Raw genomic sequence first — 13397 nt, 5'->3', positions numbered from 1 at the left:
TGGGGCTGCATCCAGCCCAGCACAGGGCTCCCCAAAATGGGGTGCAGGAAACAGCTTTCTGGGGGCAATGCTGAGAGCGCAGCCTGGATTTTGGGGGACATAGGGAGGACATGAGAGGCATCCTCCAAGGACCAAGGGGCTGCAGGAGCCATGCAAAACAGCAGAGCCGCTGCTGGACACTGGCAAGTGGTATTAATGCTGATGAATTAGGCACATATTTGGAGAAGGAGAGCCAGGAACCCCCAGCATGCTGCTGCCGGGGAGGGGGGAGGATCCATCTCCCGTTGTTCCCAGATGAGGATGGATGGCTTTTGAGGAGATGCTTCAGCTCGGGGCAAAGCTGGTGATGTGCATGATGTGAGGAGCCAGGAAAGGGCTGGGGGCTTTTAAATGTGTCGTCATCGTCCCCCCCAAGGAACACAGTTCCCCAGGCAGCTGGGGCCATCAGGGTGACCCCATCTGTGAGCCTGCCCTCGAAGCCATCCTCCAGGGTGGCCGCCAGGACAAGGGCATGCAAGGGGTGCACATCCCCTCTCCGTGCCCTGCTCTGGGGTCTGAGTGCCCTCCTGGGGAAAGGCTTTTCCTGCTAACGGGATGTCCCTGGGTGCCACCTGTGCTGCAGCCTCTTCCCATCCTAGGGCTCCCTGATGAGCCGGGCTGCAGCTTCCCAAGCCCAGAAGAATTTGGGCCGCTGGCACCTTGTGACTGAGGTGTCCCAGGTCCAAGCACCACTTGTGCCTTCTGGAACCTGTGTGCAAAAATAACCCCCCCACTCCAGCCAGGGAAATTTATGGGGCCGGAGCTCTGGCCAGGCTGAATCCTGCCCCATGTCCCTCCCACATGGATTTAGTGCTGGCATCTGTGTCCCCTCCCCTCACCCAGAGGACATGGCCAGGAGTCCCCACTGCTGGCAGCCCCCTGCCCAGGTCCAGGAGGGGTGACAGGGTAGGATGTGCCTGCTCGCCTTCCTTGCTGTGCGATCAGAGGGTCCAGTGTCTGGCTGTACCTGGGCGGGAGCCTGGTGCCAGGTCAGGTCAGCACAGATTGTCAGGGGACAGCTGGGAGGGCTGGGATTCCTGTGGGAGGCACAAATTCTCCCTGGAAACAGGCCACCATGGGAGAATGTCCCAGGTGAGGGGGGACAGCACCTCAGCACCCTGGGCGTGCCAGTACCCCAGGCTCAGCTGGGATGCTGCGGGATGCTGCTGTGCTGCGGGGAGATCCAGAACAGCCCCAAGCCCCACAACACGTCCCCCCCCCCCCCCCCCCCCCGCAAGCCACAGCCTTGCAGAGTTGTGACATGCAATGCTCACGGGGCGGCTCAGCCTCCTGGGTGTTTGCTGGTGCTGGTATTATGTTCTGGGGAGGGGGGGATGCAGGGTGCAGGGGACAGATCGCAGGGAAAGAAGTGTCCCCACTCTGCCCCGCAGCATCCCTTCCACCACTCGGGTCTCCCCAAACCCAGCTGAGTGATGGCATGGGAGCAGGTGGGGAAGTAGCCGAGCTGGGGCAGCTGCCACCCGCACACGTCAGCCCCAGGGGGCTATTTCAGGGCCTGAGCTCAGCACCGGCAGCCGGCAGAGCTCAGGCCACATTCCTGGCCCTCTGGCACGCAGAGGGCCGCAGCCCCAACCGGGGGTGGTTTGGGGGGTCAGCGTACTGGGGGATGACCCACCTGCACCCCCTCCTGCTGCCCTGCCCAGGGATATTTTCAGCTGGCTGCAGGAATGGGGCCAGGAGCGCAAAGCCCCAGGGGCAGGTGCTGCACTGGAGCCCGGCCAGCCCCCAAATCCCCCAGCAACAAAATCCTCCCTGGCCCCCGGCAGCACCTGCAAGGACTGCACATGGCTGGCAGAAGGGGTCCGGCCAGCTGAGTGCCGCTCCTGGACATGCCTCGAATAGTTTCCATGCTGTATAAGCACCCGCACTGCGCTTCCCCACCACCACCAAGGAGCGCTGGCGGTCCCCTCACACAGCCCGCAGTGGGGTCCGTGGCACCCCTGCCCACCAGCCCTACTCCTTGGGGCCACCCTGCACCGTCCCAGTGCCCCAGGTCAACCTAGCAGACCCAAACTTTGAGATGCTGGCCACGCCCTTGGGTTGCAACCCCCCCACTGACATGTGCACAGCGAAAGCAGAAAATCCTTTTTTATTGATGAAGGCATCTTTCCAAGGAGCCATCCGCATCCCCCTACCGCACCCTACAGCCTCAGGGAGAGCTGGCTTCCTTCTATGTGTAATAGGGGATGCTTAAAGTATCAAAATAGTGAGAGAAGCCTCAGCAAGTGCAAGGGGAGGGATGGGGTCCTGGAGCTGTGGAGGGGTGAGGAGTTCCGGGCCCCTGGACAGGCGCTGGGCTGCAGGCAGTTAGTGGGGATGACGTGAACAAGGAGATAAATGAACTTTGAAAGCTGCAGGCTCAATACTACAGAAATTTAGAAGTTATAAAAAATACTGAAAAATCTTGGAAAACAATGCAGGCACTTGGGAAAGAGAAGGAGGAGGGCAGAGAGGCAGGGTCCCCAGAAAAGGGGACAAGGTGGGGGAGAGCAGCTCTGGGGCGAAGCCATCTCACACCAGCCCTGAGCAGAGGCACTGCGGTGGTGAGCCCGGGCCTCCAGCGAGAAGCCCAGGCTGGAGAGGATGCTCTGGAGTGGCTCAGTGCCTCCTGGGGATGCTGCAGAGGAAGAGGGGTGGGCGATTCAGCCAGCAGTAAGGCAACAGAAGTGAAAAAGTGGCTCTGTGCAAGAGCATAGCAAAGGAAGGTGCAGAGCAGCGTACAAGATAGGGCAAGACACCAGCCTCCCCCTCTCCTGCCTGGAGGAGGGAGAAGAAAGGAACGAGAGAAGGAACGACAAAGGCACAAGAAAAATTCTGAAAGGTCTGGAGGGCCGGGCCCTACCACAGGAGGAAGCTCTATGTCCCTGCAACTGGGGCTGACAGCGGGGGCACCCTGAGCCGGTCCAGGACAGGCTCCCACTCCTAGCAGCCCCCTACAGGGGTGCTGGTTGGGCCCTGGCATGGGTGTGTGGGAAGGCGGGCTGGGTGGCGAAGCAGAGATGCTGGTGTGGTACCTGCTCGGGGCAGTGCTGCGCGGTGTCTGGGTTAGTCCTGGTGCGCTGGTGCAGGCAGGGCTCTGGTCTACCCGAGGAAGCCCGGCGTTGCTCGAGGTGGGGTGTCTTAAATAGGAGCTGTTGGCAGCAGTCTGGGCAGTGAATGGCAGGAGGGCTCTGCCCGGGCACAGAGCGGTGGCGTGGGGCTCAGTTCTGCTCCTCCTCCCGCAGCTCGGAGGGCAGGAACTTGTACTGCTGCTGCCGGATCATAGCCAGCTTCTTGCGCGCCTCCTCCAGCTCCCGCTCCTTGCGCAGCATCTCCTCCTGGGCTGCAATGATCTGCCAAGGGAACGCAGTGAGATGTCTCGGTAGCCCGTGGCAGTGACAGACGGAGCACATCTTGCTCTGCGCCCTCCCATCCCCTCCCATCTCATGGTCCCAGAGCAGTCCCTGCGTCCCAGACCATGCTCCTTGGGAGACATGAGAGAGCGTAATGCGCCCTGCAGGCAGGTCTCACATCCAGGAGGCAGAGATGGAACCTGTGCCACCCCACACTGGGCTGCACCCATCCCTTACACAATGCTCTGCCCTTCGCACGCACCCTGGATGCTGGGATGGCACAGGTGTCACACCAAGAAGGCAGGGTGTTACACTCTTAGGACATCAGGACGAGCATGTTCACTGGCTGTGCCCGCAGCTACAAGCAGCAGGAAGATCGCAAAGCCCAGCTGGGTGGGATGGGTGCCATTTCCCTGTCTGCAGCATTGTTTTGAGGCTCTTTGGGGACGTACTCTGTGTTGGTGGATGGTAGGACATGGCTGTAGTGGTGGCAGCCAGAGCTCCCCCTGCCCCACTGGAGCAGCCCCACTCCTCACCTGTGCAATTCCCCCTACCATCTTCTCCTTCACCACCACAGTCTCATCATGGTCCTGAAAGGCAGCTGCCTTCTGTGCTGCCTTCACCAGATTATCTGATGCTCTCTTCACGGCGTTGCCGGCGGCCTGGAGCAGGAAAGAGGTGGGGGAACAGCATCCTAAGCCTGAGGCACAACTGCTGCCTTGACGGGGGAAGCCCTGTCCCAGCAGGGCAGGAGAGGTGGCCGGGCGAGGTGGGAGCTGCGGCAGAGCTCCCTGAGGATGGCTTGCTGCCAGCAGCGCTGCTCATGACCATTTCAGACGCTGCTGCTCCCAGTCAGGCTCCTGTGGCGCTTCCCTCACTCTGCTCCCTTCTGAGCAGCGGGGCAGGGACTTCAGGGCAGCCTGGCTGACCTGTCCCAGCCTTTGCCCTGAGGTGCCACCCCCAAGGTCCCACTGGGATCCTTGTGTTAACCCCCAGCGTATGGGCATTAACCTCTATGCCATGGCCACGGAGGGTTAATCTCCTATGTCAAAACATGTCCCCAGACATTAATGCCAGGGATTCGGTGAACACATTTCAGGCATTCCCAAGCCAGACCATCAGCCCTGAATGCCCCTGGCTCAGCAACCCCAGCCTGGTGGACAGGAGCCCAGAATTATGCACGCATGCAGCTAACTGAGGTCCAAGCTACATGGAGCCTGCATCCAAGTGAACCACTGACAGTATGCAGGCAGGGAGCACAACCTTGTGGAGATGCTTCCTCTGTGCCATGGCCTCATCCCACGGTCCCACATGCCCCCCCCTCACCACCACCCACCCTTCAAGCACCCACATGGGTGTTCAGGAGCCTGGAGGAGGCAGCTGGGGCTCAAGGGCAGCCTGGGACTCACCTGGAGCCTCTTCATGGCCTCCGAGTCATGGTCAGCCTTCACCTTGCAGGCCACCAGGAGCTGTGCCGTGGAGGCAGCCACCTGCTTGGCTGACGAGATGAGCTTCTCCTCACTGGCGTGGCCCTGCACTGCCGCGTTGGCGGCTTCACACAGGTTGTTGGTAGCAGCAGCCACCATGCGTGCCTGCAGCAAGAGTGTCAGAGGGGTGTGGGAGCCTCCCAGGAGAGGGTCCCAGGGAGGACATAGGGCTTGGGATGAGGACAATCAATCAGCTTCCATGCCATATCCCAGCTGGTGTGAAAGGGAGCAAGCAGTGGGGATGCCTCCTCCATGGAGGAGAAGCACAAGGGCAGCGCATCCTCCTTTTCGGAGCAGGAACAAGGGGAGATGTCCCCTGCCCCACAGGCACTACGTGACCTTGATACTCACGGCTGAAATGAGTCCCTGGGACCACTGCCCATCATCCACTGCGTTGGTTGGGATGGCCCCCACCTGTGAGGCAGGAGAGGACTAGTGAAGCACGAGGGCTGCGGGCAGCCACTGGAGAAGGGAGGGAGCCCACCACAGCCCTAGATCCACCTGCCTGTTCCGTGAAAGCTCTGCATCTTGCCAACTTCAGCCCTGGGGTCCCTGCTAGAACATCCCACCCACCTTCACCTCGATGTCTCTGAGCAAGCCCACCTCCAAGGGGCCAGCCCAGGACCCCACAAACTGTGCATGCAGTGCTTTGGCACTGACTCACACGCTGCTCCTTTCTTTCCCCCTCCCAGCCTTACCTTTCCTTGGGTCACTAATTCTCGCTGGGCTGCTGAGGCTGCCTTCACCAGGGCACTCGTAGCTGCTGCAATAGATTTGGCAGCTTCCAGGATCTGCTCCTCAAAGTCCAGGCTCTCATCTGCTTGCTGTACACAAAAACAGGAGCGTGAGTCCTACACGGGGCTGCCAGGAAGGTGGCAGGGGGCTGAGGGGGGCACACGTAGAGCTGGGGACAGGAGTGATGGCTGCGGGACCCAGGAGGGAAGGGGCTGCCCCAGAGGGGGTTCAGGTGGGGCTCAGCACCCCGTGCTACCTTAGGCTTGGCCCTTGGCTTCAGCTGCTCCAGCTTCTTAGCTGCAGCCTCAATGGCAGCCGCTGCCCCCAGCAGCTCGTTCTCAGCGATGACCGTGGGATCTTCTGGGTCAACCCACTCCATCCCTAGAGAAGACAGAAACCAAAACAGGTTAAAGCCACATACGGCTTCATTTCTGACCCACCCTACCTCCTCCCATCAGCTGCTGAGCCCCAGGCTCTAATCTCAGCCCTAGATGCTGTCCCGGAGGTGGACGGAGCCATGGAACTCACCTTTCATGGCTTCAGCTGCTTGGATGAGCTCAGTGACAGAGCTGGCCACCCGCTTGGAGTACCCGGCCAGCTGCTGCTTCAGCTCGTGGGTCGGCTTCTGCAGGATCTGGGGGAAAGGAACAGGCCTAAGCACCTTAGGGAGATCACGAAGCAGAGGGTGGACCCTACCTGGCAGCTCCTTCTGACCCTGTTTTGCCCCTCGCCCCCAGAATTCGTCTGCCTGAAAAAGTGCCACCAGTCCCACCTGGGGCCCATGGCACCAGCAGCCACCCATTTCAGGCTGCTGCTGGTGCCACTGCAAAACAAGGGGACCCCGTAAGTCCATTTGAGGTGCTCCCCCCACAGAAAGAGAGCAGGAACCCCCCACCCCCTGTGAGTATGTATTGGTCACTGTTTGCCATCCTGTCTCGAGCGACGCTGGCTGGTCTCCTCCTGCATGGGGACAGGACGATCTTTTCCTTTTCCTTGGCCCTGTTCAGTCCACGGCTTCTGGGACATCTTGCAGCACCGAGGTCCTCAGTTCAAGTCAGGGTCCTTCCAGCACTCAGCAGCTGGCCCCCAGGATCTCCTTTTCTCCCCCCCTCAAAGCACTTCAAGCTCCAGAAAGCCATCCCCCCTCACCCTTCCCCTTTCCGAGATTCATCTGCAAACACAAGCTGGGCATGGAAGGACCCTGGAGCCAGGTCCCAGCCCCTGCAGGGACACGTCCCCTTCCCAGAAGATCCCCCCTGCAGCTGGGATGGAGGGCAGGCATGCACACACCACAGCACACCGGAGGCCACACATCAGCTTGCGCAGGGATGAGTACAGGCACAGACGGTGGGGTCCTGCCCCAAACCACGTAGGCACAGTGCCACCCCAGCGCCGGGCTGGGCACACAGACACGCTGCTCATGCTGAGGTTAGACACTGGCAGGCACACCAAGTGTCAACTTACTCACCAGCTGATGGGGGAGGATGGAGAGGAAAGAGAAGAAGGCAGTGAACGCCCTGGCAGAGACACGCGGGCAATGGGGACGCGCATGGGGTGGGGTGAAGGAGGTGAGATGGAGAGGTGGGGAGGAAGGCTCGGAGGTCCCAGGCCCTGCTACCATCACCACTTCATACTTCAGCCCTGCATAATTCCTGATGGACAGGCTCCTGAGGCTCCCAGGGCTGGAGGAGGCACCCGCACCCAGAGCAGCTCCCCTCCTCACCCCGCTTGGCACCTCACTTCTCCCCACCATGAACTCTTTAACTGCAGTTCTCAGCCTGCATTTCTCTGCTTTTGGTGATGGAGACCTATTGTTACCAAATACCAAGTCCCCACGGAGGTTCAAATTCCTTCCCCTCCCCAGTGAAATACGCTGCTGGCTTACTCTTTTGCTGGGAGCCAAGTTTTCCATCCCGAGACAAATAACTCTCTTGAACTCTAACCACTCCTGCTCGCACACTGAGGCAGTTCCCAAAGGGACAGATCCAGTATACATACAGCAACAGTCTTCGCTGCTGCTGGGGGGTAAGGCAGTATCCTGTCCATAACCTTCCCTTCTACATCCCTCAATGTGGGGCAGGGCTCAGCGCTGCAGACTGCCCCATCAGCACCTCCTCATCCCTTCTGCTCGCTGCCTTCCGGGAACCTGCTGCCCTCCCATAGATGTGACCTCTGTGCTGGCTTCCTGCATTCACAGACCAGAGTGCTGCAGAGTCTGGAGGGTTCCTGACTTTATTTGGGACTTGTGTGGGGCCATCCCAGCAAAGTCATGGCAGTTGCATATGGCAGGGAGCCCCCAAGCTGACAGCAATGGCCAATTTGCCCTCGTGAGCACATCTGGACAAAAAGCTGTATTAATAAGTCTATCATCTGCTCTGACAAGATTTTTAAAATTGCTAAATGGTCTCTTTCTAGAGGCCATAAGCTTACTAAGATGTACCTCCAGTGAATATTTCATGGGATGGACTGCATGTATGATATTCAGGAGACATTGCATGACAGCTGGAAGGTTACACCCAAAATGCAGTGGAATAGCATGCTTCTGCAAGTAGTCTGACCTTGGGCACTGCCACAGTATGTCATTAGCCCAATCATCTGTTAACAACAGGTCATCCAGAGAATTTCACCTAGCATTTCAGTCTTGGCTGCGATGACTTATGTGTGGCTAAAGCATCTTCCAGAAGGACATTTGATCTAGATGCAGAGCATGAAAAACTCACTGCTCTTTGTAACTGTATCCCAATGGTTACGTCTTTCAGATAAAACCATCCTTTGATTTCCCCCGTCTGGCTTCAATTTCTAGCCCTTGGGTCCTGCCTGCCTCCCTCTTTGTTCTTAATCCCCTTTTAACCAACCTAGTGAAATCGTGCTGCATAACTGACCCCATGCTTGCTCTTTTTCCTTGCTTCAGGTCCAGGGCTATCATCAGATCTACAGGCACACATTTTGTGCATCCTTGCAGCAGGATCAGCTCTTACAATCTTGCCAAGAACGCAAACCACTGGAAGCACTTCACTGAATCCTTTCTTCCCATCTCTTGGTTAATCCAGCCTTAATTCGCTTCATATGATCTTGATCCTACACTGATCTTGTAGGACAGCTAATTAAAGCAGCCAACTGAAGTACTCGGGAGGACTAAGCTGGAGGAAGACTAGATCAAAAGAGTGCAGCTGGCCTTCACAGTCAACACCTCTGCCACTGCAGGCACTGCCTGTCTCGCACACTCTTGTGTAAGCTTAACGAGCTCTGTTTTCACACTGGCTAAGTTTCTCACTCCCACTATTCATAATGGAAGTTGCTTCAGGATTCTGTTCCTGTGTTGTGAATTTCCAGCCTCTGTTTATGGCCAGTTAATCTCCATCTGTTGTTACCCAAATACTTTTCTTCAGAGCTTGTTGATCACTCTGACATCTGCTTCTGTAAGTAATTACAGGCAGCCCTCCCATCCCTCCTCACCTTGCCTGCCTAAGCAATCAGGGAACATGGGAGGTGCTCCTTTCCTGTATGGGACCATCATGGGGATGGAGGTGAGCCACACGCTAGGTACAGGGGCAAGGAAGGGGAGAGGAATCTGGCACCTGCTTTTTCAAGATGATTTTGACATCAAATGTCTAGGTCAGGTCAAAGCAACTTTAACAGCCCTAGCCCAGAGCACTGCAGCAATGAAGAGCTGCGCAGTCTCAAGGCAGCCAGCAGGTCTCTCCTTTATGTCAGGACCTGAAGGACAGGCAGCACGACCTGCATGCCCGTGGCCACCGCACGTTACCTCCTCCCCTGCGCTCAGCCCCATGGCAGGGCTCACCTTGGGTGCTTCAGGGACAGGCAGTAAGGGGGAGCACACTAAAAGACCTCAGAGGGAAGAGCTGCAGAGCCCATAAGAAGTTGGGGATCTGGGGAGCACCCCGGTATCTATGGGCGGCCTCAGCAAACCATGGGAATGGGGCTGGGGACACTCACCACCAGCACATGCTCCAGCAGCTCCAGGTAGCCACCAGCACATTCCCTGCCGAAGCGCAGCGCCCACTGCCGCACGTCTGCGCTCACCTCTGGGTGGTAGGCAGCCTCCTGGAACCCAGAAATAGCGATTCGCATCCAGACGCCTCCCCTGCCACATTGGGGCTCGTGGAGGGCACCCGCTTGTCCCCCCAAACCCGTGCCAGCCCCATTTCCCCTGCCCACCCATGCGGCACCTTGCAGGCGCGCAGCATGTCCGCGATGGCACAGCGGCTCAGATTGGCCGTGGCGATGACATCCTCCTGCCGACACGAGTTGCCAGCAGCCACAGCTTTGGCCGTGGCCATTGTGATGCCTTTTGTCATTCGGATGAAGTCCTCTGGGGTTGAGACCTGGGCAGGAGACACTGGGGAGGAGAAGACCTGAGAATAGAGAGTCAGGGGTGAGGCGCAGGGCAGCAGGAGGGCAGGAGGCCAGCCGCAATGCTGTGGCTGTACTCACCGCCAGCTCTTGGCGGATGTGCTCTATTGTGGCCTCCAGCGCCCGTGTCCCTTTCGTGGCCTCGTCCTCGACAGCCTTCACCGTCTTCAGCAAGGAAGTGACGTTGGTGACCATCACCTGTGGAAGGGAGAACAGAACTGGGAAAAAGCCCCAAGAAAGCTCTGGAACGCTGCCAGCACCTGTCCCTCCCTTTGTGGTTTGGTCCCAAACTGTCCCTTCTCCATACTCCACCTCATTTTGATCTCCCACTTTGTGTTGTGCCCTACCTTTTATGTGTCCCCTTGCCCTGACTACCTCCCAGTTGTCCTCCCATCCCCAGACAGGCACAGAAGCACCTTCCTGCTTTTTCTAGCCCTCCTGCCCCATTCCCTTCTCCCCATTGCGCCCCAGTGCAGACCTTGGCAGAGTTCTTCAGCTGGTAGACAGCAGGGTCATCCCCAGCTTTGCCAGCAGCTGCTTTGGTGGCACTGATCAGGTCCCCAAGTGCCTTGGCCACATCCTTCACAGCATTGATCAGAACCACCTGGGAAGAGCAAGACCAGGGTTATGGCTTGCTGTGGTCACACTCAGGCTGTAGGTGGTGTGGCCCAGCAGCAGAAAATTAGGGCACCCCGGAACATGCCATATACATGGAGTTCAAATCAGCCAGTTCTGCTAGCAGGCAAAGCTCAGCCAGTGTTCTCCAAGACATGCAGAGTCCAGCCCAGAGCACCAGATGACCTTTCACCCTCAGCTCCAACCCCTTCACGCAAGCTATGAGCAGCCTCTGTTCACCCCAGACACTCCATCCTACCTGAGTCTCTGGGTCTTCAGATCCCAGGCTGGCAGCACCTAGCTTCACCACCTCTGCCAGGTGGGTGATGGTGGTCACGGAGGACTGGGCAGCCTGGGCTAGCTTCTCTTGGTTGGCCGTGGCATTCTGCACCAGCACTTTGGTGTCCTCCACCAGTGCCTTGGCTGTCTTCAAGATGCCCTCCCTGGTGAGAAGAAGGGAGTCAGAGAGGATGCAACCCTGCAGAGGTGTGCATGCACAAGGTGCTAAGGAATGACAGACAAGCGTCTGCCTCTACGTGCACATGTGCTCCTTGCTCCCTGCCTTTCATCTGTATGAGCTGGAGGGGGAAACAGCCAGCATGACCCGAACTTGCAGGTCTCCTTGGAGCTGGTCCACAGCTTACAAAGATGCAAGACAGCAGGACAGAGCCTGCCCCCCCTATCCTCAGCTGAGCAGGGGCTGGCCAAGGTGTTGCACCCCCCACCCTGGTACCTGTGGTCAGCAAAGGTTTCCGAGTTCTCCCGATTGAGGGTCCCTGCTGTGGCAAACATGATGGTGGTGTCGAGGTCAGCGATGATGCCAGAGACGGCGCTGGCAGCAGTGATGCAGGCTTGCGTCCCGCGGTTTCCAGCCTGCAGGGCTGCCAGCACGTGGGACACCTGCGTGGTACGAGCAGGGTGACTGAGGGAGGCAGAGCAGGCTCAGGACATGCCCACCACACACCTCTGACACCTCCCCAGGACAAATCAATCCAAGGAGGGGTCTCAGGAATTGTATGGTCTGGACACCCCTTCTTAGCTTCCATTTATTTTTATCTCATACCTATCATGCTTGGGGGTGCAGGAGACATTGGATTCTGCTACTTTCCAAACAAATAAGGCTAGCACCTTATCAGAATGTTACAGCTCATTCCTTCTGTAAGCGCTAAATTCAATTTCTGCACTTTGGCAAGCACTCATAAGAGAGTAAGTTTCCTGATGGAAAGTAAGGTTGGAAAGAAAGAACTTACAGGAGGCCCTGGGCATGCAGACATGTGCCAGACAGTATGAACCAGTGTTTGTTTTGCCTTTGTAATCTTGCTTGCAAGCATTGCAGCTCTACCCTTATCAGTTGGATTTTTTAAAATATTTTTTGTATGTTATTAATCAGTGTGCTTTTTAGACTGGCTGATGGGCAGGATGCTTTCCATTGTGCTAGCAGAAGGTGCTGGGGATATTGATCACCTAGCATGAGCTGCAGGCTTACTAGAGACGCAGCAAATGCTACGCACACCTCTGCAATGGCTGATTTAGAGAGCCCTGGGCTGCCACCAGGGTGTGGAACAGTCTTCCTTGGCAGGCCATTACCAGCACTTCAGCAGGTAGAACCCGGCCACTGCAGTTACCCATCACAGCGCAAGTTGTTTTTATGGTGCCAGGAAGGGAACCCATCCCATGCCCCATCAGCTGAATTGTGCCAGGGCAAGCATGGCCGAGAGAGCAGACAGAGCCCAGCAGGGCAACAAGAGAACCCAAGGTGGAGGCTCAAAGGGCACGTGGCTGAATCTGGCATTCCTCCCAGCACCTGCCTCCTCTCTCCTGTTACCTGCTCCGGGACCCTTGGGGCAGCTCACCTTCTCAGAGACCTTGCACGTGCTCTCTATAAGCTCCTTCTTGGTGTAGGCATCGTTGGGGCTACACTGCAGGGCTCCAGCCTTGGTCACCAGGGCGGCGCAGCCATGACCCAGCTCCTGCACCTGGCGCTTGATGTGGGAGCCAATCTGGAGGCGTGAGAGAGCCTGAAGGGAACTAACCCCTGCACCCATCATACCTGATGGGACACACCAGCCACCCCACCCGGCTCCTCTCCACCGACCCTCTCACCTCCTCGTTCTCAGCGGTGAGCGCCACTGGCTTGGCCTCTTGTGCCAGCTGCCCGTAGTCGTTGGTCAGCTGGTTGGCCAGTATGCCCAGCTCGTCTGGGTTGGTGGTGGATTTGGTGACCTGCCAATGGAAGAAGAGCAGGGCTCAGGTGGGCCCTATGGTGGGACAGGCAAGCAAGGACAGCTGCCCTGCCTGGGTGAGACTGCAGCACTACTTTCTGCTTCCTGTCTCGAGTGGGGGTGAATAGGAGAGCAGTGGCAGCCTTGCTGGCCTCTGCACCCACCATCTCCTGCACAGTCACTGCAATAGCCTTGGCCATCTTCACCATCGTGGTCTGGTAGTCCACAAAGGTCCCCTCTGGCTCGCCCATTGGCCCCTCATCCAACTGCAAGAGAACATCAGGAGAGTTTGGCTCCAGCCCCTGCCCAGAGACACTCCTTGACTACAGCATGGCAAGAGACTTGTACTTCCCTGCCTGGGGTTTTGCCCACTACGGCCCTGGACACTTCCTCCCCAGACTGGCCCCCAGAACTCCAATGGGGAAAGATCTGAACATCTTCCTGCATCTCTCCCTGCCTCTTTGGTTGCTCAAGTGCAGTGCCTCTCCTTCCCAAGCAGGACTCAGAGCCAGCATCCCAAGGAAGACAAGAAATGACAAAGTCCCACATAGGGTTTGACTCTGACTTCTCCT

The 13397-nt window shown here is 57.8% G+C and overlaps 1 protein-coding gene across 4 annotated transcripts in view; it reads right to left on the bottom strand.

Moving 5' to 3' along the window:
- Positions 1-2134: 2134 nt before the first annotated feature.
- The window catches only part of TLN1 (talin 1), a 34434-nt gene continuing 23171 nt past the window's right edge, over positions 2135-13397 (bottom strand). For 2 of the 4 annotated variants that reach the window (XM_040543166.1, XM_040543168.1), the window contains 16 exons: positions 12990-13091; positions 12707-12826; positions 12457-12621; positions 11337-11503; positions 10863-11046; positions 10467-10592; positions 10070-10186; positions 9805-9990; positions 9572-9679; positions 6143-6248; positions 5871-5995; positions 5578-5703; positions 5231-5293; positions 4802-4984; positions 3929-4054; positions 2135-3392 (listed from right to left, as the gene is read on the bottom strand). In XM_040543166.1, coding sequence (XP_040399100.1) covers positions 3261-3392; positions 3929-4054; positions 4802-4984; positions 5231-5293; positions 5578-5703; positions 5871-5995; positions 6143-6248; positions 9572-9679; positions 9805-9990; positions 10070-10186; positions 10467-10592; positions 10863-11046; positions 11337-11503; positions 12457-12621; positions 12707-12826; positions 12990-13091 — 2136 coding nt within the window. In that variant the 3' untranslated portion in view covers positions 2135-3260. The remainder of the gene's footprint in view (positions 3393-3928; positions 4055-4801; positions 4985-5230; positions 5294-5577; positions 5704-5870; positions 5996-6142; positions 6249-9571; positions 9680-9804; positions 9991-10069; positions 10187-10466; positions 10593-10862; positions 11047-11336; positions 11504-12456; positions 12622-12706; positions 12827-12989; positions 13092-13397) is intronic. The other 2 variants (XM_040543167.1, XM_040543169.1) reach the window with 1 other exon arrangement.

This window comes from Cygnus olor, assembly GCF_009769625.2.
Source record: "Cygnus olor isolate bCygOlo1 chromosome W unlocalized genomic scaffold, bCygOlo1.pri.v2 SUPER_W1, whole genome shotgun sequence".
NCBI classification, from domain to species: Eukaryota; Metazoa; Chordata; class Aves; order Anseriformes; family Anatidae; genus Cygnus; species Cygnus olor.
The sequence above is the reverse complement of the archived record's forward strand: the minus strand, read 5'-3'. Positions and strand labels throughout refer to the sequence as shown.